General features: G+C 52.0%; 9 protein-coding genes across 9 annotated transcripts; 5 read left to right on the top strand and 4 right to left on the bottom strand.

The window, feature by feature from the left end:
* Positions 1 to 739: 739 nt before the first annotated feature.
* EDD37DRAFT_330335 (uncharacterized protein) lies at positions 740 to 3,156 on the bottom strand. The gene is made up of 4 exons (XM_062811559.1): positions 3,123 to 3,156; positions 2,811 to 3,050; positions 2,378 to 2,756; positions 740 to 2,328 (listed from the first exon to the last, which is right to left on the bottom strand). The coding sequence occupies exons 2-4, from the start codon at positions 2,850 to 2,852 to the stop codon at positions 779 to 781; spliced, it is 1,971 nt and encodes a 656-aa protein (XP_062671979.1). The 5' UTR covers positions 2,853 to 3,050; positions 3,123 to 3,156; the 3' UTR covers positions 740 to 778.
* A 165-nt stretch (positions 3,157 to 3,321) lies between these two features.
* EDD37DRAFT_648538 (uncharacterized protein) lies at positions 3,322 to 6,266 on the top strand (the record flags this gene model as incomplete). The annotated part of the gene is made up of 5 exons (XM_062818026.1): positions 3,322 to 3,385; positions 4,019 to 4,727; positions 4,772 to 5,395; positions 5,444 to 5,825; positions 5,898 to 6,266. 5 exons carry the CDS (start codon positions 3,322 to 3,324, stop codon positions 6,264 to 6,266), a joined length of 2,148 nt encoding a protein of 715 aa, XP_062671978.1.
* An 89-nt stretch (positions 6,267 to 6,355) lies between these two features.
* On the bottom strand, positions 6,356 to 6,946 carry EDD37DRAFT_648537 (uncharacterized protein; the record flags this gene model as incomplete). Its single annotated transcript, XM_062818025.1, has 1 exon — positions 6,356 to 6,946. One exon carries the CDS (start codon positions 6,944 to 6,946, stop codon positions 6,356 to 6,358), a length of 591 nt encoding a protein of 196 aa, XP_062671977.1.
* A 442-nt stretch (positions 6,947 to 7,388) lies between these two features.
* EDD37DRAFT_330259 (uncharacterized protein) lies at positions 7,389 to 8,930 on the bottom strand. The gene has a single exon (XM_062811558.1). It carries the CDS (start codon positions 8,767 to 8,769, stop codon positions 7,666 to 7,668), a length of 1,104 nt encoding a protein of 367 aa, XP_062671976.1. The 5' UTR covers positions 8,770 to 8,930; the 3' UTR covers positions 7,389 to 7,665.
* A 704-nt stretch (positions 8,931 to 9,634) lies between these two features.
* On the top strand, positions 9,635 to 10,692 carry EDD37DRAFT_607670 (MC family mitochondrial carrier protein; the record flags this gene model as incomplete). The annotated part of the gene is made up of 3 exons (XM_062814986.1): positions 9,635 to 9,649; positions 9,730 to 9,805; positions 9,890 to 10,692. The coding sequence occupies 3 exons, from the start codon at positions 9,635 to 9,637 to the stop codon at positions 10,690 to 10,692; spliced, it is 894 nt and encodes a 297-aa protein (XP_062671975.1).
* Positions 10,693 to 11,158: 466 nt separating this feature from the next.
* EDD37DRAFT_330230 (uncharacterized protein) lies at positions 11,159 to 12,083 on the bottom strand. The gene has a single exon (XM_062811557.1). It carries the CDS (start codon positions 11,912 to 11,914, stop codon positions 11,264 to 11,266), a length of 651 nt encoding a protein of 216 aa, XP_062671974.1. The 5' UTR covers positions 11,915 to 12,083; the 3' UTR covers positions 11,159 to 11,263.
* Positions 12,084 to 13,808: 1,725 nt separating this feature from the next.
* On the top strand, positions 13,809 to 15,880 carry EDD37DRAFT_330226 (MFS transporter). The gene is made up of 3 exons (XM_062811556.1): positions 13,809 to 14,434; positions 14,489 to 14,971; positions 15,057 to 15,880. Exons 1-3 carry the CDS (start codon positions 14,028 to 14,030, stop codon positions 15,742 to 15,744), a joined length of 1,578 nt encoding a protein of 525 aa, XP_062671973.1. The 5' UTR covers positions 13,809 to 14,027; the 3' UTR covers positions 15,745 to 15,880.
* Positions 15,881 to 17,395: 1,515 nt separating this feature from the next.
* EDD37DRAFT_626335 (uncharacterized protein) lies at positions 17,396 to 20,989 on the top strand. The gene has a single exon (XM_062816298.1). The coding sequence runs from the start codon at positions 17,795 to 17,797 to the stop codon at positions 20,642 to 20,644; it is 2,850 nt and encodes a 949-aa protein (XP_062671972.1). The 5' UTR covers positions 17,396 to 17,794; the 3' UTR covers positions 20,645 to 20,989.
* Positions 20,990 to 21,104: 115 nt separating this feature from the next.
* On the top strand, positions 21,105 to 24,072 carry EDD37DRAFT_626334 (armadillo-type protein). The gene has a single exon (XM_062816297.1). It carries the CDS (start codon positions 21,201 to 21,203, stop codon positions 23,775 to 23,777), a length of 2,577 nt encoding a protein of 858 aa, XP_062671971.1. The 5' UTR covers positions 21,105 to 21,200; the 3' UTR covers positions 23,778 to 24,072.
* The last annotated feature ends 36 nt before the right edge of the window (positions 24,073 to 24,108 follow it).

The following is a 24,108-nucleotide window of genomic DNA, read 5'->3' as shown; positions in this document are numbered from 1 at the left end:
ATGTTGCGGCTTCCTTCCATTAGGACGGCGGGCATTGTTGCCGATGCCCTGCTGTAGCACTGCCTCCACCTTGGTTGTTGTCTGGTTGTTGATGCTCTGTTCTATCGTATCTTTGATCTTCTTCACCACTTGGTTGTTGATGCCCAGCTGCATCGCTTGTTCCACCATGCTGACCACCTGGTTGCTGCTGCCTCTCTGTCGGCTTCTGCCCGTCTGCTGGCCTTTCATGTCCTGGTGGTTGTTGACATCCACAACAGAATAATGTCGAACGCACCTCTGAGCGAATTCAACTCACCTATTGGCCCCAATACATAGCACCATAGGCATAAAAGGGCGCTCCAGAAGGGCAACACCGAGCTTGCGAAACCGGAGCAGCAGATACCTGCGTATTGTAAGAATCCAGCCACACACCAAACTCGTACATGGTATCGCGGGCCAAGGTCCTCGACGACTGGGGCCTGGCGCAAAGAACGGACTGTTCAGATTCTTCAGGGACGATCCGATATGGCCGAGCGGTGCGGAACCCGGTAGTGACGAGACTTGGAAGCCTTGTCTTGGTCGTACAGGGAAATGACAGCAACAGATTGACCGGTATTCGCATTCTCCTACACATTTTCCCACTCCGGATGATCTACTCCTGTTGGCGGTCGATGAGGTTCACAACAAGAAAACCCTCGGTCTTTGGCTGGCACGCACCCTAGCTTCCTGCGAGGTAGAATATCATTGCATTTCATAGTCTCGTTCATGTCGTAAACATAACATCTGAGCGTACACCACTTTACACCATTTGCGGAGGAGTTTGCGGCGTATGACCCTGATTGGCCTGCAAACTCTCCAGCAGCTCTTCCGACATATTGTCAAGCTCATCTTCCTTCATGCCTGTCGCTATTGCCACCAGTTTTCTGTGTTTGCCCACTTTCTCACTTGTCCCTGCCTCTCCCATCAACTGAGCAATCTTCTTCACCCAATATTGGCGCATAGCCTGTTGCTGGTTCAGCTCGACAGCCCACGGCAATGCCGCTCGCACCTCATCTGGACTAAGCGGCTGAGGGTTCGTGTAGCGGAATGCTTGCGGGTTGGCTTGCTGGTCTTGCTGGAATATCTCGTTCTGAAGCGTGTTGTGTTCTTTCTGTTCAAGAAGTGACTGCATGTCGTTCAGCAACACCTCGTACTCCTGCCGAAGTGCAGGGAGCTTGGAAGCATCTTCAACCTTGGCCATGAGAAGAAACGTTTCTTGCCGAATCTTGTGTCGCTGGCCTTCAAAGTCAGTCAATGCTTGTTTGGCCTCTGTGATCTCGGTGTCTTTTTCGGTCATCTGCGAGTCGTACATATCGGCCAACCTGAAGCTGCCCTCGTCCATAAGGGGTCCGATCTTATCGAGGACCAGGGAAGCTGCACGTGACACAGCATCTTTTTGACGCTTCCGTCGTGCTTGCTTAGCAGTGAAAGACTCTCCCGTACGTGGTGGAGACGATCCAGGCTGTTGCAGGCTTTCTTTCTTCTCGCGTAGTGCTCTCAGGTATTCATTTGCGGTTTCACCTTTCAGGTTTGGAATATCACCTGCTTCCGGACAGTGGTTCAGAAGAAATGTTGCCACCTTTACACAACCATTGCGGATGGCGCGTAGTGCTGCTGTGTCATGCTGAGCGTCGACCGAGGTGAGCAAGGCCTGAACATAGTTCGAACCCATTTCTTGCATTTTGTTGATCAGGACCTCGCAGTAATAGCGCGCACAGTTCCACTTTGCGCGGATACGTGCTGTCTCTGCAATGTGGTGGAAAACAGTAGCCCCATGCCAGTCACGCTCGACAATGGTCCCTGATAATGCCTGCACTATCTTTGCGAATGTTCGCTTGTCGTAATTATTCGTGAACAAGACAGCTCGAATCAATGGAGTTTCTCCCGCACTCCCGTTTTGGGCTGCAGGGCTGGCGCCTCGTGCGAGAAGGTCACGAGCAACTTGAACATCACCCATTGCACATGCCCAGTGTAAAGCATTATTGCCGAGGTTGTCAATCGGTCTATCCACGTCGAAATCCGAAGGAGGTTCTGGAGGTAAAATGTTCGACGCAGCAGGGTCGTCACCAGCAGTCACGAAGTAATCCAGCAGCTCGTCGCCATACACGGTGTGGTCGAGATCCGAAGCAGTGACGATCGTTTCTTCCAGATCTCGTTTCCGCTTTCTTGAAGCAGCAGAATTCTGTGATAGAGGGAGAAATTCTTCGTCTGCCATGAATGATGCAGTCTCGGGCGAGCGCTCACGACTCTCTGTTGCGTTATTTTGTCCGTTTGCGCCGTCGAACGTGTCGATCGGTTGGTAGTATTGAACTGATAACAATTAGCTCGAGTATCTCGGAATAGGCAAAGCCCCACTGACCAGGTTGCGCAGCCACCTTCTTGGGAGCAGACTGCTTGGTTTGCTTTGGACGGTTCGACGCAGCAGTAGTATGCTTCGGCGCCGGAGGTGGGCTTTTGTCGCCGGGGACGAAATCGAAGATGGCAGAGATGCGATCGAATATGCCATGCTTCTCGGCAAGCGAACGACCTTCTGTCAAAGGGATCCATGTGCCCTGATATTTGCCATAGCCACCCTGGATCTTCTCGTGTACGCCCTTCTGCACTTCTCTTTCCAAGATTCTGGTTCTTGCTGGTTTGTCAAAGCCGGCAATCTTCAGGATGTGAGTAGCATTGACCCATTCGTCCGACCGTCGTCGCATGACATGGTCATTGCCGATCTTGAGCTCATAGACGGGAACCTGCAGATACAGTGTTAGCTGCTGTGCGGTGGAGAACAAGGAAAGGTTAGTCACATTGCTGTAGGTCGCAGAGAAAATGTTCTTGTCGATTGCCATCGCGAGTTTGTTGACGGTCACAGGAACGACGCGTCAGGCGAGAAGCTGACGTGCGTTTTCAGTTCAAATCCCACTACCGCATCGGTGAGGTCAGTGTTGGTAGTGCTGAGTTCAATTTGCGCGTGCGCAGCCGGAGAGACGCGTCGTTTGATAAAGGGGTTGAAATCACGCGTAGAATTACTGTCCGCAAATGTCAAACTTGCCAAGGCGGTGATTAGTCCAAGCCATGGCAAGTTTGCGGGGTAAGACTGCTTCTCAGCCTTGCTTCACCTGATGACGGGCGCATCATCCTTTGCTCATGCACTTTCACACTGTCTAAGTTTCGCCACAGGCAGTTTGAGTGGAACGTAATATTCATTGTCGCAACACAATCAGGTTGTTATGCGTAGACTGACTGCAAGAAAGGTAGGGTTCCACAGTCTTTAGAGGGTATGACATTTTGGCCAGTAACCCAAGCCGAGGCCTTACTATGACAGCTGCATCTGCTCTAGAACCACCTCCATCAATACCAAAAAAGCAGCGATTAATGGACGGTGAGTGACGGTGTTAAGTAGCAGTAGATTTCAGCGTTAAGGCACGTGATAGCCAGGCTGCGACCCCTGACAACCCCACGTATTCCGTATAGATTCTGCAATGCTTCAACCTTGAGAGTGCTGAACATGGCCGAAAGGGATCACAGAGAACAACACTTTCCGTGATAGAAAACTACTCCTGAGTACCCATATACGAGCATACTGGTGGCTGAACTGGTCGGATTCTTTCAGGGTTGTCCCATCCCGGACCTGCGCAAACTTGCCGAGGCTGAGTGAGACCTTGGCGAATTTGCTCATACATGTCTCGTGGTTCCGTCTTTCCGAGACCTCCGCCACCGGGGTTCTTGTCCTTGTCCACAGCATTGGCAGCCTTCTCTATCATTGGTGGCTCCCATGTCGCAGGAGCACGACCAAGAAGCCAAGACGAAGGGGACTTCCAAAGCCTTTCGAAAAGGGCACCATAGACGGTCACCACGGGCGTGCGATGAATGCAGATTACGTAAAGTGAAATGTGACGGGCGACGACCATGCCAACCCTGCACGCTCACTCAGAATAGTAAGCTATGCCCTGCGGCCTGCTGTCATTATTGTCTTGCTCCTAAGGACAGAATGAATGTTACTGACACTCACAAGTCTGCTCGTACGAGTCTGGGAAGAAACCCAGGCAGACGCCTACAGAGAGGATTCGCATACTGGAATCACGGCTGCGTAGTGTTCGCACGGCATTGGAGAACCTCAAAGCCGAGAATGCGACCACTTCGTCATCTGCAGTCGACAAGATCCTCAAGACTGTGGATCTGTCCTTACCCGCGCCCAACGACGGCTTTTCAAGCTCAGACGAGGACGAGGCCAAGTCTTCTCGATTGAACAGCATGATGGGCAACTCTGGTCGAAGCTTTGCCCACGGTCCCTGGCAGACCAGTTTCTACGGATCTTACTCTGGATGCTCATTTGTCTTGCGTACTCTCGAACTCTTTCGGACGACGCCAGAGAATGTTGCCTTGATGGTCGACATCAGGAAGGTGATCACTGATTTATTCGAAGCGCCATTCGAGGGGATGGAGTCACTGGCGGTTGATGCGAGAAGTCAGCCTCTGCCCAACCAAGCTACTACACTGGACCTGCTTCGAGTGGTGTTCACAAGATGCCATCCCTTAGTGTCGTTCCTGCACGAGGCAAATTTTCGGGATATGGTCTACCGGCTTTACAATGAGGCGGCGGTCGCCTTTAGTACGTCAAGCCAGGCTTTCATGCCATTATTCCACGCTGTTGTCGGCTTGGGCCTTTTATTTGACATCGAACCCCGCAAACAATATGGATGCGAGTATGCTGTTGCAGAAGCGTAAGTCTTCCTCAAAGGTGCATAAACACTTGCTGACCGAACAGGACTAAGCATTTTCTTCTAGCAAAGGAAAGACTCGATATCACTCAGTGTTCTGACCTGATATCCCTACAGACGCTGATGTGTCTGACCATCTTTCTGATCTCCACGTCGCGCATAACAGCGGCTCACGCCTATCTTGGTGTAGCCTGCTCCACGGCTCTGCGACTGGGTCTGCACAAAAGAGTCGAGGAAGGGATCATATTGTCGCCCGCTCAGCGAGACACGCGAAACAGGTTGTTCGTCAGTCTCCTGCAGCTAGATTTGTATGTGAGCCTGGTATTGGACATACCAGGCTTCGTGGATCTAGAATGCATCGACCCTGAAATCATGACCAAGCTGCAGCCCAGCACGAGTGGGCGATCACCTTACCCCTTCGACGTTACGGCGGAAAGTCGCGCCCAATTCTCTGCCTCGGCGAAACACCTTGAGCTCTTGAGCATCACGGCCACCGGTCTTCAGACAACGTTTGCTGGGGCGGATCGAAAACACAATCAGGCGGAGAACGAGCTCGAGTTCACCGACGTCGACATCAAAACGCTGCACGGTGTCGAGGAGAAGTTTCGAAAATGGGCAAAGGGGCTTTCGAGTCTGCCCTCCCTCCCAGAAGATCCTGAGGCGTCTGCAACGTAAGTTCTACATCTTGCGGTGGCGTTACTTTGCTCATTAGATTACAGCATGAAATTCGCACTGGAAATGACCTTTTATTTCGGCCAACTGGTCCTATACCAGCCATTCCTGCACTACCTCATCCCCATGGCTAAGGGCTCAGCCATCACCAAGACCCAGTCCGAGCATGCGCTGGCTTGCATCAAGGTGGCGGGCACAACCATCTCCCGTACGGACGTCATGTATCAACGGGGCCTACTGTGTCCCGCGTCCTGGAGCACGATTTACACGCTCTACCTCGCTGTCTCATCGCTGTTGTTTCTCATAGCTACGCATCCTGGCACTTCACGACCGAGCAACGCGTGGAAGAAGTCGGAGCGCGGCATCAGGCTGTTGGCTACAATGCGCTGCTACGACAATGGTGCCGTCAAGTGCCTTCTGATCATCAAGGTAAGTCACCTCTGAGGCTGCATGCCGGGCACTACTGTATAATAGGCCGAAAGCTAATTCTTGTGTTTGAAGATGCTCATTCAACAGCTATCGCACACGGTTCTGTTTGACGTCGATCACATTGTGGCAACCACCCCCGGGTTATGCCCATGCAGTGCTTCGGGTTCTCTGCCTGCAGACCCTCTACGACGCCCTATGTCGAAAGACGACGCGGTAGCACTGGGTCTATCAACAGGTTATCCCACCCCTGAAACGAATCTGGATGTACGACATCCCCCACCAGTCTGGGCTGCAGTTGCACCTGGACAAGAACATCTCCAACCGTGGTACGCCGCCAGCCACGACTCCCCATACCGAGACGCAGATTCGATCTTGGCTGAAGCGCAGGCCATCTCGCTGACAGTCCCGATCGACACCCTTGATATTTTTGGCGGAATATGATATTTGTAACGCTGGACATGAATGCAGTTTCTGGCACATAAGCAAGCCGAGAAGCCGATCCGAATCATAAAAACTTCATGAGTCGGCATTTACTCATCTAACCGTTTGGGAGGCTGCGTGATCGTTGTCAGATAATCGCCATTCAGTTTCTTGATAAGTTTGCCGAATCCTTCGTGGCTGTAGTCTTTCTCGTTCCACATGTCTTTGTGATATCTGACCTTGCCTTCCTCGTCCAGGCCGAGACTCACCAGGCTGTCCACCGTCTTACTCGTATGTGTGACCCGCGGCGTATACTCTTGTCTCAGCTTGAACACGATTTCCTCGGGGGTGTCCTTGACTACTTCGGTCTTTATGGTACGCAGACTCGCAAAGATCTTGGGCAAGCCGTACCACTGACCGGCAATCTTGTAGCGGGTATCGCAATACGAAAGAGGGTCGTCGTAGATGGCTTTGGCCGCATAAACTTGCATGTCATCCTCACTGGCGCTGCCGCAGTATAGCCGCGTTATGGTGTCGACTATCTTCTTGTGCTCGGGCGAGATGGACACTGAGCGCTCTGGATGTGGTTCGTAGTCGACATTCTTGGAAACGTTACGTGGATCGGCGTCGTCGCCGGCGAGCTTGTGAGGGTTTGGGTGAGGCTCGTAGTTCTTGTGGAGGTCTTGTGTGGTTTGATCCATGGTTGACTTTGCCTGATGACTAGCTGTACGGACTCGGACGTAGAATGCAGGTGCTGATTTTGGGGGGATGCCGTATGATTGTAGACGAGACAGACTTACCAGTCGACGCATTATCTGATCAAGCACGGAGACCACTGTCAAAAGAACGAAGTGCACCTTAGTGTCCGATGTTGATCAAAGCCCGTCATGACGACATGTTTTGTGGTCGGGGCGTCATAGAGAGTTTCTACTGGTAGGCATACAGCATGTGAGCATTGCAGTGCAAGGCCTTCTATGCCAGAGTATATCTCGATCAAGCACACTCGCGACAGATGTCCTCAAATGTAGGAGCACGCACTTCAACAGACTTCTTGGAGGTCGTTGACGAAAGATATAGATGCGCCCCCACACCATGTTTACGCGAAACGCGGAGCGCGTCAACTGTGACTTCCACTTCCACACCAGCTTGGTCGCCTTCGAATGTCAAACAGCAGCGTCTGCTGCCATGATCATGATGTAGCGACGGACAAGCACTGGAACACTTCATTCTGAGATCCTTGCGTGGCTCACAGCGATGCACATGTTGTTTCGGGCTACTCAATCTGGTCGAACCTCCTGAAGACAGGCTCCTACTGGGCATTCATATGCAGAGGAAGGAATAAATTCGTCACTGCTGACATCTCTCTGCTTCACAGATGCGAAAAATGGACAGTCATTCCAGCATGCTCACTGCCTCTCCATCAGTGCCCATGCCTGTGGTAAATGCAACGATCTCCCCAAACCCTGCAGTTCCGAGGACCCTGCGGCGCCATGAACGGCGCGACTCTGCTTCTTTCGATGTCCCCTGCACAACCTATCAGCTCGAACACGTACCTATCTATATCGAGGTAGTCCACCCCCACTGACTCCAGCCTCTGCGCGAACAGGCTCAACCGCATGCCTAAGATCTGCTGATTGTAGTCCGCACACTTGGCAACATTCTCCTCGATGGTGTCCAACAGATGCCACAAGCGTCTATTGCAATCCTCAACAGAGTCCAACACAGCCCATGAGTCCATCCAGAAGAAGCTCGCGTGATGAGGGATATTGCCACTACAAACATGATAGTCCAGCCCACGCAAATTGAGGGCGACGTCCGACATCACCTCTAAGACTCCCTTCCATGATTTCTCGATGTGGCGTACAGCTGGGATATTCACCTTCTCAAGAGCTATGGTGATTGCTAGCTGGGCCGCTCGCAAGCCGTCAATCATCTCGTATATCTTGGTGCTCAAGGATTTCCGATGCTGCAGACTTTCGGATTGAGGCCAGGGATAGCTAGGGGTTTGCAACTTGCCAATTTCATGCAATCTGGGGCTTTCCCGAAACAGACGTGGATCTCCTGGTCTGAGAAACAGAGGAGACGGAGGTGGCACTTGTCTGCTCGAGGTATCGTTGGAGTCATTTTCACTGGGTTTATCTTCACTGAGGGTGTTCTCGCCGCCGTCGCTCGCATCTGGGTCGCTCTCACTGGCGTCGCTCTTATTGACATCTCTATCACTAGAGTACATTTCATCGGAGTCGCCTTGACTTGTCGCCCGTCTGGTGTGTTGTGCTGCCAGCATTTCATCCAGCTGGTTATCGTCTGGGCTTTGATCATCGAGAGTGCTTTGTCCCGTCGTACACTCGATATGTTGTGTCCATGGCCGCTCATCTCGCCGCTCATCTAAAATTGCTGAAAATTCTTCATATGAGAACGGGCTAGTTGAGGAGTCATTGTCACCAGAATGTCGATCTCGTGCATTCGCAGCCGATGTTGAAGGAATGACCACGACGCTCGACCAACTCGAAGTGTGAGAGGCCATCTTGACACTGACGCTGCGTCTTTATGTTTAGTTAAGACAGTAAAGGTTTGCTATTTGATTGTGACGAGGGATGAGATGGTCTCTTGACGGCATCAGGACACTTTATACTTGGACCCTGAGGACCTTTCCTTTCAGCACCAGTGAGACAACTTTTTGGTCCTCATGTACCCAGGTTGACTCTTCATTCCCACCCAAGCGCAAAAGAAGGGCACGACTAACAGTGGTCTGGGGTGACAGTCATGTCCCAAGAGATGGGATGTTACATGGTCTGCTGTACTGCGTATGAATAGTGACCCAACAGAGACCTCGTCGTGAGGTCCTCATGATGTTTGGGCGTACCATACTCTGGGTTTCACAGCTGTGTCCACGCTGTAATGACTCCGATCCATCGAGAGTGTACTCGCTGTCATTTCTGGTCCAGGCGACGATGTTTTTGAGAGTATTTGCCACGGGAGAGCAACAAAGGAGATCACAGTCCAAGGTGGTGCATGTAGTAAATTATGGAATCGAGCAATGTTATCTTAGAAATTTGCATGTGGAACCATGACTGAGGAGTGAGGACTCATACTGCCCACAACCTTGACAAGGCTGCGCGCAAAACTTCTCGACGAGGCTGGATGATAGACGTGAACCGAGAATACCCGAGGCAGCAAAACCAAACATCGTCATTCTTCTATCGCCGAAATACATCCCTAAAGTCCCCTGACGCAAACCGCCATAGTAAACTCCACCACTTCGTTTCTTGCATAATGATAAATCTAATAGAACTGGCTTACTAGCGTCTCGTTTGCAAGTCGTGCTGGTGCGCGTCGAATTTCCTCTTTTTCTACAGAAGGATTGGGTGCGAGCTGGATACTTTGACAACATGGTCTCCGGTGAAGTACGTCTCGGACATTTCCCGGAATTCAAATATCCCAATGTTCATCGCAAGAGATGGCTAACAGCTCGGTATCATTGTAGGGCGCTGAGAAGACGCCGCTCGTCTCCCTCATTGCGGGAGGAACAGCTGGTGGTGTCGAGGCGACTATAACATATCGTAAGTTACGAACCCAATCTAGCTGTCCTGTCGCAGCGGAAACCACTATTCAAGCTTGATCTCACGTTGCCGGGTGGCTACTAGCATTCGAATTCGCAAAGACCAGAGTCCAACTCCATGATGATAGCCCCACCAAGAATCCATTCAAGGTGATTAAAGCGGTCATCGAAAAGGAAGGTCCGCGATCCCTGTACAAGGGATGCGAGACGCTCGTCGCGGGCACGATACTCAAGGACGCCATCCGCTTCATATCGTTCGACAGCATCAAAGCCGCGTTCAAAGACCCGGAGACAGGCACATTGTCGCCCCTGCGTAATCTGCTGGCAGGCATCTCAGCCGGCGTGGTGGCTAGCACATTCGCCGTGACGCCCACAGAACGTATCAAGACGGCACTGATCGACGACGCGCGGCACGACAAGCGCTTCACGAGTCCCTGGCATGCTACGAAGACTCTAATCGCGGAGCATGGCCTGACAAAAGCGCTGTACCGCGGGTATGTGACGACTACGCTCAAACAGGCGAGCACGACGGCGGTGCGGCTCGGCACATACAATACGCTCAAGGACTTTGAGCGACTGCGAGATATTCCGCAGACGACTGCGACGACGTTTGCGAATGGCGCGGTTGCAGGGACAATCGTCGTGTTTGTCACGCAGCCTTTTGACACGCTCAAGACGCGCGCGCAGAGTGTGCGTGGAGCGGGCGTCAAGGAGGCTTTTACAAGTGTTATTACGGATTATGGCGTCAAGGGTTTGTGGAGGGGGAGTACCATGAGATTGGGTCGGACTGTGTTGGCGGGTGGTATTCTGTTCACGACCTACGAGTGGGTTGCTGCTCTGATACAGCCTGTGCTGGATAAGAAGCTGTTGCCCAAAAGGTCGGAGTAAGGGAGATCGAATGCGGATGGGTGCATGGGAACGGAACAAGATCAATTCTTTGCATGCACCACAAGCTTCCTGTGGGAACAGCAGGTCACGTTGATTAACGTCATCTAGTGGTTGACTTGCGCCGTCCATCACAGGCGGAAGGGCAGACCGCCAAGGGCCGAGTATTGCTTGTGTGATGCGGCTTCTCAACTGCACGCCGAGAGGTCTTGGTGACGGCAGAGATAACTCCTGTTGGATCTTGGCCTTGACCCCAACGCGCCCTCCGAACCCCCTGATGCGGCGCAAACGAGGCGCGGAAGACCTTTGCGCAACGGCACAGACTGAGTACGTTGCACCGAGCGAACGCCCCATATGTAACATAGATTAGAGCGAGATCATTGATGGCAGTCTCTTCGATGGCAACAAGTACTCTGATGTTCTTGTTGAGGCCGGGCTTCAGGTTCTCAACACAGCCAAGCATGTTTATTGGTGGTAGAACCCGCTATGTACAAATTCCTCGTAAATGCAACAAGCACCCGATGCCCAACTCACCAATCTATGTCCCGGAACCCTCCAAGGCCAACGACCGCATTTAGTCCACCATGCATAGGAGTTCTTTCAGGCGTAGACCCCGCCATTTCCTTTCGACGAAGGGCGATGGACTGCGCCAACGCCCGTGCGAAGCATCCGATCGAAGGGGCGTCCGTCTAGGTGATACTGGCTCGACCGTAGTGCTATCCGCAAAAGCGACGTGTCGTGGTACATCTGGGGCTGGGGCTGGAGCTGGAGCACCCCGTGGAATCTCCTGCCTTTCCGACTGGAGGTCCTCCGAGAACTTTGAGCCCCAGGCGTTTTTCTTGCAGGTGCCCATCACGGTGCCATCGCGTTCCCGGGGAGCGTCAGCTACATGTCCCTTTGGCGCCCCATTCGTGGTGGAGAGCATCTCATCCGCAGAGTGTCGTCGTCGATGAATCGATTTTGGTGGTATAGGAGGTGGAGTTGAATCATCTAGGCTGATTCCACTGTTTCCTTCCCAGTAAGAGAAGGATTCGACGAGAGTACTCTCGCTAAACAAAAGGTGATCCGGAATGACGAATTCAGGTCCAAGGGCAACACTGAGACGGGGGGATTCGTCGTCTATAAATGTATACCCTGTTGATCTTGACACGGTGGTGGACGGTCTTGTAGCTGTTGACGTTCGGGCTGAAGGGTGCTGGGAGTCTGTCTGGAAAAAGCCGTACATGTTGCTGGAGGGTGCTGTGAATCTATCGTTGCAGGCAGCATAGTTAAGGAGGCATTAGGGTTGGGATGCGCGTAAAGAAGACTGGAGGTCGCTTTTTAAATAACACTTGCCTGTAGAATGAACGTGGTATAGGTCCTTTATGTGGTTCAAAGAAAGAATCTGGTTCCTTACCTTGATGCACAACAGAGAACCAGAGTTCCCGAGTGGCGATGGGGTCTTCGGTGCTGGTGCGTATATTAACGGTACTCATGGACGAAGCCTCACCCATGAAATGGGAGTGGCCTAGCCGGTTGAGCGATCCAACGGATGCAAAGCTCAAGGCATTCAGTCCGGATTCTCAGTGGCTGCCCGTACGAGCTCTGTTCTGACCAGATTCTTTCCACAGTCCTAGAGGCAAAATTTCTGCCCGTATTTTCTTGGGACGCGGTTCAGGTCTTCCCGGAAGGACCTTGATTGCCCATGGTGTACACAGCAGATGGCGGCGATGCATCTGCGGAGACAAACAAACCTGACCAGGCATCATTATGAAGAGCCTGTCCGCAGGTTGGCGTGGACTCGCATTTAAAGCCCAATAAACCTGTGCCACGGTATCCCTTCATATCGGTCAAGCATGGTACCAGAAAAGCCGGGCGCGAGTGCAGAACAGACACGTATTGCGGAAAAGTCTTGGAGATACCAAAGAAGTTCACCAAGCTTTGCTGGATCTTAGTAGAGTCGGGAAATTGCGGACATGACTCATGGGGCCTTGGAAGCCAGGACCTTAGCACCACTATCCGGCTATTCAGAGCGAGGATTTTCGAAGGTTGAAGGACTTGAAGCACAAATACTCCAAGTACTCCTCTTGTGGGATCCTGCTTGTAGAAGACAGAGATCTGTTGACCAAAGTTCTTGTTCGATGCACCCGGCTAACTTATCATATCCGTTTCGTGCGGACGGTGTTCGTAGGCACCATACAGACGAAATGCGCGGACGAGGAGAGTTATTCTGCTGCATCCTTGGGAGAAGAATGAGCTAGGCCTGTAGGCGGCCGAGAGCATTGTAACAGGGACAATATGCTTCTCGGGCATGTCAGAGACGGCAGAAGGATGTTGGCATTACGGGACACATGGGCCAAGTTGTCACCGTCGTCGAGAGGGAAGTTGTTCGGCTGAAAGTGAGAGTGGAATAGAGATCCCAGAAGGTCTCCGGCAGAAAACTCGGCAATAAAGAACACTGCTTGAAGCTTCCGTGGAGTCCTTAGGTCAGTAATGAAAACTTTGGCGTCCGCGGCTGCCATTATGCACCACGGAAGATTGCGAAGCTTAACCTAACTTAAGTACCCTAGGTAGCCCTTCAAAGGTCCGATCAAAAGTGCCGACCAGGCCACAATGATGATAAGCCAAGTTAAGTGGCGTCTGGCCTGCACACCGCCAACTCCGAGCACTGGCTTTGCCTTCACCTGTTAAATTGCATGGACTACAAACGACAACCTGCAATATGTCGTATGTCATGATGGGGCAAACAACATTGAATCAAGCATCAGAATACGACGGCTGCAGCGATTACAGTGATTACTTTCGTTGACAGAAAGCAATCGAATAAGTCTGTATTCATCAGCTTCCTGTAGGATCCCCTCGTCGGTCCATCGGCAGCAGTCCTTGATACTACCTTGACAGCTCCAGGACTCTTCAGTCATGTGCCAGTCTCATCATTTGTCGCTCCATAACAACCCTAGCAAGCCCCCCGCAGCATCACACAATAACTCCGTGGTTAGTGGAATCTCCAGCATTGGCATTGTAGACAACACACCCATGGCTTCAAGCGCAGGCCAATCACACAGACCACCCGTCTGTACAAAACGCCCACCATTACTGCATCCTCTTGGCCGATCGGTTGCCGTCCTACCCTGGAGAGATAACCGCTTTCACGCTCAGATGATCCTCATGACCACATTCCCGTTTCAATCGGTTAAAAAATCTGCCTCGTTGTTCCTACAAAAGACCCTCCCCGCCTTCCCCAACTCTACAATGACAGTCGACAAAGACGGGCGTCCTACTTCTCACGACGTGATCACAGAATCTTCTTTTGATCGTGCCAACCCTGCTTGACCGTCTGGCAAGCCCGTCTCGCCAGAATGGCCAACGTTGACATTCACCCAAGGTCAGCTCATCCATTTCCAAAGACCCTGAGGGATGGCCGTACCTACCACAATGACGATGCGACAAACGAGCATATGTCTGCAGGGAGGTATGCCGCAACTCGCGTCAGCACCTTGAAGCCGCCAATGGATAAGGTTGCCAACCCGTTCGCGCTGTTGGCGATGCTCAACACTCAACAATGGTTGTTCTTCCTGGTTGCATTCCTTGCTTGGTCATGGGATGCTTTCGACTTCTTCACCGTGTCCTTGACGGTCTCAGACTTGGCCGAGACCTTCAACAAGTCGAACACGGACATCACCTGGGGTATTACCTTGGTTCTTATGTTTCGATCTGTGGGATCAACCATCTTCGGTATCGCTGCGGACCGATATGGACGCAAATGGTAGAGCACCGCCTTGTTTTATTCCTCGGGGGCCTGCTAATAGTTGCTGACCAGGCCTTTTATCATCAACAACGTCCTTTTCATTATCCTCGAACTGGGAACAGGCTTCACCCAGACCTATGGCCAATTCTTGGCCGTGCGTGCCTTGTTTGGTATCGCTATGGGTGGATTGTATGGCAACGCTGCAGCTACAGCGTTGGAGGATTGCCCCGCGCCTGCTCGAGGTATTATCTCCGGTATGCTTCAACAAGGCTACGCTTTTGGCTATCTTCTCGCCACCGCCTTCTCCCGTGGACTCGTGAACACAACCTCCCATGGCTGGAGACCTCTTTTCTGGTTCGGCGCATGTCCGCCGATTCTTATCATCATCTTCCGATTGTGTCTTCCTGAAACCAACACTTTCCGCGCTCGTCAGGCGCTCCGACAACAGCAGGGAAGTGTCGCCGGCACTTTCCTCTCGGAAGGACGTGTCGCTCTGAAGCGGCATTGGCTGCTGTTGGTCTACTTGGTTCTGCTCATGGCGGGCTTCAACTTTATGTATGTCTCCGAAAGATTGTCGCATTCAAGCACAAGCCTTGAGTTTGTCCCGTTTTTACTGATGCGGCTATCTGACGTTTCACAGGTCTCACGGTTCGCAAGATCTGTATCCCACCATGTTGACGAATCAATTCAAGTTCTCGGCCAACGCGGTCACGGTCACTCAAGTCGTTGCCAATCTGGGCGCCATGACTGGTGGTACCATAGTCGGATACTGCTCTCAGATTTTTGGCCGACGTTTCAGCATCATTTTCATCTGCGTCATCGGTGGCGCACTGCTATATCCGTACACGCTTACATCAAGCAAGGCTGTCATCGCAGCGGCGTTCTTTGAACAGTTCTGCGTCCAAGGTGCATGGGGCGTTATTCCAATCCACCTGATGGAACTGGCCCCGGGCTCGATCCGCACATTCGTCGTGGGGACTGCGTATCAGCTTGGAAACCTGGCATCCTCGGCTTCTTCCACCATTGAATCTACCATTGGGGAACGATTTCCCCTCGAACCACTGCACGGCAAGAATGGTAAGATCACTAAGCGGTACAATTACGGCAAGGTTATTTGTATCTTTATGGGCGCAGTATACGCCTATACCATCCTGTTGACCTTCTTGGGCCCGGAGAAGAGAGGTAACACGTTGGACGCTGAGCACGACCCAGATATGGCCGAGGTCACACACCGTGATCTCAGACATCAACATCACACTGATGTCGCTCATGGAGACTCCAGCGAAAACGACGAGAAGACGGTGAAGGAGCAGGAGCAGGTGGCCTAAGGCGCATACGGGCTGTTGGTAGCGGGGTCGATGTACTGAAGAGGGAATGGTATATCCTGAATCTTGAACGATGTCATGACTGTTGGCGACGAGGAGAATTGACCCTGCCAGCCCCTAGATAGAGGGAGAGAGATGACTGGAGGGAGCAGACGATGCCCTGTACGAGAGCGAGATAGTCCTAAAGTGTGACTCGTTACAGTTGAAATGGATAGGCCATGTTTACAGCATCATTATAGACCGACGGACTGTGCGTCTTCTCACCGCAAGCGTGCATGGGGATCTTAGATCTCCGAGTTGACGCCTGTCAAACTTATCGAAAACCTGCTTGGCACATCACGCAGAATGCGGTCAATACAAGATGCAGTGCGGAATTGTTCGGAGTCCGGAGGTTGTATCATTACTGTATGTTCGGAACTCATGTTGGCATTCGGCCCTGGCAAGATGCATGTTGGTCTTCTAAGTATCGTCAGAGTGAATACTAACTTAGGGCCTCGTCCCAAACCCTATATAAACTGCCAATGCGCAAGACGACCGCCGAATGTAGAATGCAGTGCACGGTGCCCTCACAGAGAGGGCAATATCTAACAATACAGGTATCATACAAGTAGAGATAAAGGTCAACAATATTGGGTGCAAAACAGCAAAGCCTATTGATCGGAACTGCAAAGACTGCTCCACAGATGCGGTAAAGAAGATAAGAGAAGCTCCTTCATCTCGCTTCTTTCTCCGAGATAGACCTGGTTGACATGTCCTCTCGTCTCGTGGCCGTGTAACTTACTATCTTGGTGGCTGGAAACTTTGCATGATTATGCTGCCGATGCACAATGCCGGGGGATTTCATGTTGACGATAGGGACCAGGAAGGGTTGTACTCCTGTTGTTCCAGTTTGATAATCTCTCTGTAATCTGCCACGTGCGGCGGTCAATATGTATAGATCAGTCGCGAAGAGCGGCTATGCAGCCCAATTTCCATGAAAGTGCATGTGTGGAAGGACTTGTACAACCCTCATGTATCAAATCTGGGTCCTTGATTTGGGCCGCTACGGGTCGATCCAATGCATGTGGTTATCCCGAGTGGTGATCATGGTGTTGTGGACTCTGGTGGCGCAACCGGACACAATTACGACGGGTACGGTTGGCTTCATGATTGGTGTGCCTGGCGAGGCGTTCCGTCTTCAATCAAGCAGTCAATGGTCCTTGAAGGAATGCGGTAGCTAGGCACATGACCATACTTTGTAGGTGTCTTAGTCGCGATGCTCTTCGTATGTGTTTGCCAACGCAGATATCTACGTGGGTGTCATGTAGGTGATGATACACTATGACACAGCATTGTCTAAGATTCGTCGTTTCCTGACGCGTTCAGCAGCTGCATCTTGGATAGGAAAGTGCGTGCTCCAGGGCCACATCATATATTGCTGAAACTTCAATGTTCACCTGCAGCACCAAAGCTTATCTCTGGTGGAAAATCATGGTCCAAATAAAGGTGTCACGGGCGTTTAACGGGCGACAGTTTGACTGGCTGCAGAATGGACTTGGAGGGGGCGAATCTGCGGTGATGATTGGCGTCTTTAGCGGCAGCATACCCTAGTGAGATGGTTATAGGCTTGCCCCATCTTCATTAGCCGGCACCTAAACTTGGGGGTTTGCGCTATCTATCGTGGACGAAGATCCAGTCGAAACTGCGCCCTCTGTTCTCGAGAACGCTATTGATCCGTCTTGTATCGCAATCCTGTCACCTCTTATTCCCTCTGGAATCTGCTGTGTCTTCCGCCTGGTCTCGCCAGTAGTGTCTTTCTTATCATCAACTTCCACGGTTTCCTCTCGCTGGGTTCACTCGGTCGGAGACCTAATCAGACTCCAAGATTCCTGTCACTTCGCGTCACTGGCACTGACACTGATCGCCAGCAGTGTCCAGCATAATGTCTTTATAGAATCCTCCCGTGACACCTGCATGATCATGAGCATGCCCAACAGGGTTCCGCCTTCCTGAACATCTCCTTGTCAACGACTCGCGTGGTTGGCCTCCTGCTGCCGTTGTCAGCACTCAAACCATGGCCTACGCTGCGGTCTCGCAGGCTGAGCACGATGACCTCTCCAACGATTCCCCCGATGTGACTGCACAGGGCCTCGTACTCCCTGAAGTATCCAGTCCGCGGTTGTCGCTTTCTTTCGACCGCGTATCGCGAGAAGACAATCTGTCGAGCGCACCCCACGGTGGCGAGGGTGCTTTAGGGGTCGGGAATCTGCTCAAGTCATTCACTTCGTCGCAGTCCTACGAGATGGTTGAGGAGGAAGACTACGAGGCGGTCAAGACGCCATCGCCTGAAGGACTAGGTCTAAATATCCAAGACATTCCTTCGCCACAAAACGACAGCACGACATACGAGTCAGAAGAGCCGCCAATCAGAACCGCGTCGATCAGTCGGGACCTCCCTTTAAAGCATCCTACCCCAGATCTCCACGCGCTGCAAGGGGCTTTGGTCAAGAATGTGGAGAGACTGGAAGAAAGCGCCGAACGCTTGAGCACGGCCTCGAGCCTGGAAGAGGAATTGAACAAGATGAAACTTGACCAGAAGCGATTGGAACGACAGTCATCTGCACCTGCTGCGTTACTGGACCACCCTCCCCGTCCGTCAGTCCAAAGACAGGTCTCAAGTAGTTCGTGGTCGAACTCGATCCTCGGCTTGAACCAAACGGCAAGGCTAGGGGGTTACTCACCTTCCGGGTATATTACCTCGCCAACCGGCTCCATACAGTCTGGACGATGGTCACACCAGCAATACCTCGAGCATCGTCCTTCCAGGGGCAATCGTCCTGATCAGCCACTGTCACGATCGCCCTTGGAGAACCATCCTTTGGACCAGCAGTCTGTCCCTCAAACGAACGTTCCTACTCTTCCTGAATTCGAAGCCGTGGTCAACTCTCCTCGAGTCTCGAACGGCTCTAGCCGAGAGGACCGGCCAGCGACATCTTCCTCGAACGATACCCACCGCCAAGCACAAGCAGCTTTTCATGACTTTGACGGTGTTTACTGCGCGCCCGGTGCGCGCTCCATTAGAGAATCCTCGCTATCACGGCGCATATCCTTACAACAGCCTCCGTTGGCGCGTGACTCGAAAGCGTACAAGGAACCTCAGCCAGGGGAAAATATGATCTACTATCCTGCACCAGTCCCGGTTATGCTGAACCTACCGCAGAGATTGTCAAAAGTGGATTTGGCTGGGCGGGAACGGCGTAGACTCCAGGGTTTGAGCACGATTCCCGATGAGATGCGACACTCAGCACCATGGCTGGCAGACCAAGAGAGTGTCAAATCACAAAGTCAAAGAGATAGTCTGAACCTTCCACCACAATTGCGTGCGAATGCTTTCTTTGAACAACCAAGTATGACACAGAACTTGCAGTTGAAAAATGGCTCGGCTGTTCAGACGTTGGACAGCATACTGGATGCAGCTGCATATGCCCCTGTCACTGGATTTACAGATCATCCGATAGCGGGTCCTGTTGGGAAAGAAGTGTACGGACAGAACAAGTCACCACGCAAGAGCACGCAGTCGGCCGAAGAGAAGAGCAAGAAACGTCGAAGCTCGCTGAGCACAATGCTGAGGAGGTCGAGTACTGGTTTATCAATATCCAGACTGAGCCGCACAAGATCGAGAGACTCCAAGACGATGCTGGTTGGCGACGGCTATGCCAGTGGAGACGAGGTTGATCGAGCCGCCGCGCAATCTATAGCACCAGACGCCGATGAGATACCTGACGACAACGAGGAAGTGGAGGACACCGGGCCTGTCGGATTTTCGACGGCGCCTACCACCCTGCTTGCTGAATTACAAATGCGCAAAGCTCAACAGAAACAGCGCAACCGGACTGCGGCAGACGCTTTCCCGAACGGCATGCACTCGACTCTGCTAGAGCTGGACGCCGTGACCCAGCTTCAGCAGAAGTCAAGGAAGTTGAAGCACGTCACTCTGGCATGGGAAGATCATGACGAAGCCGACAAACACAACTTTGATGATGATGATGTACCGCTAGGTGTTCTTTTCCCCGAAAAAGACCGAGCCGCCATTTTCAACGCCCAGCGGCCGGTTGGTCTTCTTGAGAGACGTGAGATGGAAGACAACGAGCCGCTAAGTCATCGACGGGCGAGGTTGCGGGGCGGGCCAACGTCGATGAATGCGCGAACAGACGGCATTCCCGATCTCCTGGATGAACCAGAAGATGAGACCCTAGCTCAGCGTGCCGCAAGACTCGCGTCAGCAATACAGACACAGAACGTTGGCACGGCCAAGGTGAGCCAAGAATTTGGCTCAGGTGAGACAACTGCTCAGCCATCAAAGACACCTGATGTTGAAGAGACCTTGGCTCAGAGGAAAAGGAGGCTGCAACAAGAAGCTTTGCGCAATGGCCGGCAGAAGTCTGGGAATGGTCTTTCAAGACAATCATCGATGCATAACTTGGCTGATATTCTGCAAGTTCATCCTGTTGGTGTCAGGCAAGTTTCTCAGGAGTCTAGAGCCTCAGGACTCGGAAATGCTCGTACGCAGAAACCACTGCTGCAATTCGACAACACGCCCCAATATCCGCACATGCAGATGAACATGCCGCGTCTTCCAGCTCAAAGCCTGAATTGGGGTTCTACTCAGCAAAATGGTGTCAATATGAATGGGTTGTACGGAAATTTCTACCCAAACAGTGCACCATACATGAACGGGTCGTTTGCTGGACTGACCCGCTCAATGTACAGTGCCCCCATGCCTATGCACATGCAACAATCTATGACGCAGAATCCGTACGAGTATAGTCCTCAGCCGTACGTCCAGGATCCGATGATGGGACCACCTCTCGACCCGAAGCAGAGGGCGCAAATCGATCAGTGGCGGGAAAGTATTGTACAGTAAAGCCTGGATGTTTTCTAGAGACTTGTTGAAGAAGTGGCCTCGCTGACCTCGTGTTGGGTATTTTTCACATGGGACCTCACAGAGAGCAACAGATGTTGGATGTGGTGGCATTTCTCACTTGGTATAGATTGAGGTCCGGGAAAGAGCCATGTCTGTATGAGTATTATGAAACACCGAGGTGCTGTTCAGCATATCGATACAGCGCTTACGACTGACGTTGAGACGAGTGGTCTCCATTTCAAGAATCTGACTGATGAACGCCATCAGAATTCGGGACAATTATTATGAGATTGAAGTGTTGCACGTTCACGCTTAGGACTTTCGAGATGGTTTAATTGAATCGGTGGTGATGTCAAGTGTGGGGCGGTAAAAATTCGGCGGTTGCCGTGGCAGTTGCGACTGGTAAACAATTCAGTAGGGGAGGCGGTCGAACTTCACCGGCCATAGCAGACCACAGATCATTCTGGCAACCGTGCTCTACAACTTTCATACATTGTACCAATGATAAGCTGTATGTGAATTAGGTACCGTGCTCATATATGATTTCTGTTCCGCCATGGCACCAAGCGTCCATCAGGTTGCCCAAATCTTCGAGGACGCTGAAAGCGAACCTCAACAACGAGGCCGGCGCCTTAATCACAATCGTACACCTTCTGCGGGCGAGGCTCTGAAAGGCCGACGGAAAGAAACTTACAGTCCTACAAAGCTGTCGAAACAACCGGCACGCGAAACACTTGGTTCTGCAAGTCCCCTTGGTGAACGACACATCAACAGCCCTCCCCCACCGAAGCGAGTACCTACCAAAACGGGTGATGAGCCACTGCCACCTCAACGGCCTGCCCACAAGAAAACTGGAAGTTCGGTTTCGCTGAAAGGCTTTCTACGGGGTAGAGAGAGGAACGAAGGTGACAACATTGCATCAACAGAAGAACAAGTGGTAGAGAACAAGCCTAAGAAGGTCAAATCTGCCACAAATTTGACAGGTCTGCTGAAGCGCAAGTCCAAGAAAGACCTCAAAGAAGAAGCAAGAGACCGAGAGAATACAGCACCTGCGCAACAAAGTCCATTCGAACTTCCAACACCCATTTGGGCTCAGTTCGCGACCCAGCCAGTTAAGGATACAGACGGCACAATGTTGTACCCGGTAGCAAAGAGAAGGACTGTTGAGGAGGAGATCAGGCTGTACACACCCAAAGACTTCTCCGAATTCCGGCCAGCAGAGCAGAGAAACTTCTACGGGTACGGTCCGGCTACTCCTTCATCGCTCGATCACAAACCGCCGCAGAGACCTTTCTTGGAGCACAAGTCTAGCAGGAGCTCTATATTCACAGAAGAACTGGATGATGAGCCCAAACCTGACCTCAAGCGGCCCAGGAGCCGAGATCAAGAGAACAAGCGACCAGAGTCATCCTCATCCTCGGCTGCACGACCAGGACTCGAGAGCCGATCCTCAGAATTATCTCAATCATCACAATCACCAGACAAGAAGGCGAAGAGAGGCTCACGAGTGCTTGAAGCGATCCAGAGTTTTAACATGAGGTCTCCTCGCAAGGGTGGGGCGGGGGATGTAAAGGCTACTGCGGCTACACCGGTCAGCCCTCAGGAGATAGACACTGCATTTGAAAAGGTGCTGGACTCACTGAATATACCCCTCAACATGCGGGACAACATGCGAAACCTGAAATCAGACGTCAAAGCCGGTCTGATGAAAGGAGAACGCGTCGGCAGCGGCTCGTCGACGAACTCGGCAGGTTGCGATGCAAGTGACATCCGCTCATCGGCAAGAAGTCCTCAGAAGAAAGACAGCGAAAGCGGAGAGGCTAAAGAAGGCAAGAGATCAAGCTCGCGTTCCAGACCTCGAAGCCGAATCTTGACATTCTCAAAGCGGGAAGACAGCCTATCTGAAAAACCGGACAGACCGGGATCATCGTCAAGATCTCGTAGTAAGAGCAGAAACAAGTCGGCTGACATGACAAGCACCCGGCCAACATCTTCACGCGCCATGGCGTCAACTATGTCACTCGCGTCTGTAAATTCAGCTGATAGTGCGACGACCCCAGGCGATTTCATCCACTACCTTCAAGAAGTCCAGAAGCCAGAGCTGGTCGAGGTTAGCAAGCTGCACAAGCTGAGGATTCTGTTGAGGAACGAGTCAATCAGCTGGACTGATCATTTCGTGACCAAAGGTGGAATGGACGAGCTTGTCCAATTGTATTACCGCATCACCAAGATCGAATGGCGCGAAGAGCATGAAGATAGCCTCCTGCACGAGACACTCTTGTGCTTGAAGGGGCTGTGTACAACTTCTCTTGCGCTTCAACGACTTCAACAAGTGGAAAAGGAATTCTTCCCTGCGCTTCTGGGCATGTTGTTTGACCCGGAGCGAAAAGGACCAGCAGAATTCAGCACAAGAGCAGTGATAGTCTCGCTTCTTTTTGCCCACCTTTCAGCTGCCATTGATGAGGACCATGGGAAATTGCAAGAGCGTGTTCAGACGGTCCTTGGATTCCTCAAGGACCCAGCTCCAAAGGACGACAAACAGCCTCTGGAATTTGTCTCACAAATGCATCTCCCTCGACCGTACCGCGTTTGGTGCAAAGAGGTTGTCAACGTGACCAAGGAAGTTTTCTGGATATTCCTGCATCACCTCAATGTCGTTCCTGTTGCCCAGGTTGACGAAAGTGTTGGGTATCTGCGAGCACATTATCCAGCTCCTCGTCCACCTCATCCGGCAGCTCCCTACGTAGGTGGAGTTGAATGGGAAGCTACTCAGTACCTCGCCATCCACTTGGACCTACTGAATGGAATCATCGCAGCCCTACCGACAAGAGAAGCACGCAACACCCTGCGAGAAGACCTCAAGCAATCTGGATTCGAAAAGATCATGGGCGGTAGTTTGCGCACATGCAAAGAGAAGTTCTACGGAGGTGTTCATGAAGGGTTGAAATGCTGGGTCTCGGCGGCCAAGGCAGATGGCTGGTATGTGGAGGATGTCAGAGCCGGGCCACCACGCGAAGCAGCAAGTCCACGAAAGAGTCCGGTCAAGAAGAAGGGGGATGCAGCTCCTCAGATTGCTTTGGATGTTGGCATGCAGCAGGTGGAGATGCCAAAGGTGGACGATGTATGGATTTGAGAGTGGAAGCCTCTCCAAGTCTTCCCAACGGCAGGACTTAAGCGGCCATGACTTGACGACGTGTGATTTTCATCGTTACACTGTGAAGGAGTAGGATTGGATTGTTGGTGGTGTTGTAGAGTGAGGGTTTCGTTAGCAGTAGGCGCAAAGTGGTCTATGGCGATGGAATTGTTAAGATCTCCAGCTTACCTGATAAGTGAGGGTGTTTTTCCACGTGATAAGGGTCGGAAACTGATGTCACCAACCGCCGATTACCAGCGATTGGGGGGACCACCAACCATACTCCGTACTGTGAACAGTAACCCTGAGAGAGGAGATGCGCGCGCGCAGG

Source organism: Exophiala viscosa (assembly GCF_022695815.1).
Source record: "Exophiala viscosa unplaced genomic scaffold EDD37scaffold_3, whole genome shotgun sequence".
In the NCBI taxonomy this organism is placed as follows: domain Eukaryota; kingdom Fungi; phylum Ascomycota; class Eurotiomycetes; order Chaetothyriales; family Herpotrichiellaceae; genus Exophiala; species Exophiala viscosa.
The sequence above is the reverse complement of the archived record's forward strand: the minus strand, read 5'-3'. Positions and strand labels throughout refer to the sequence as shown.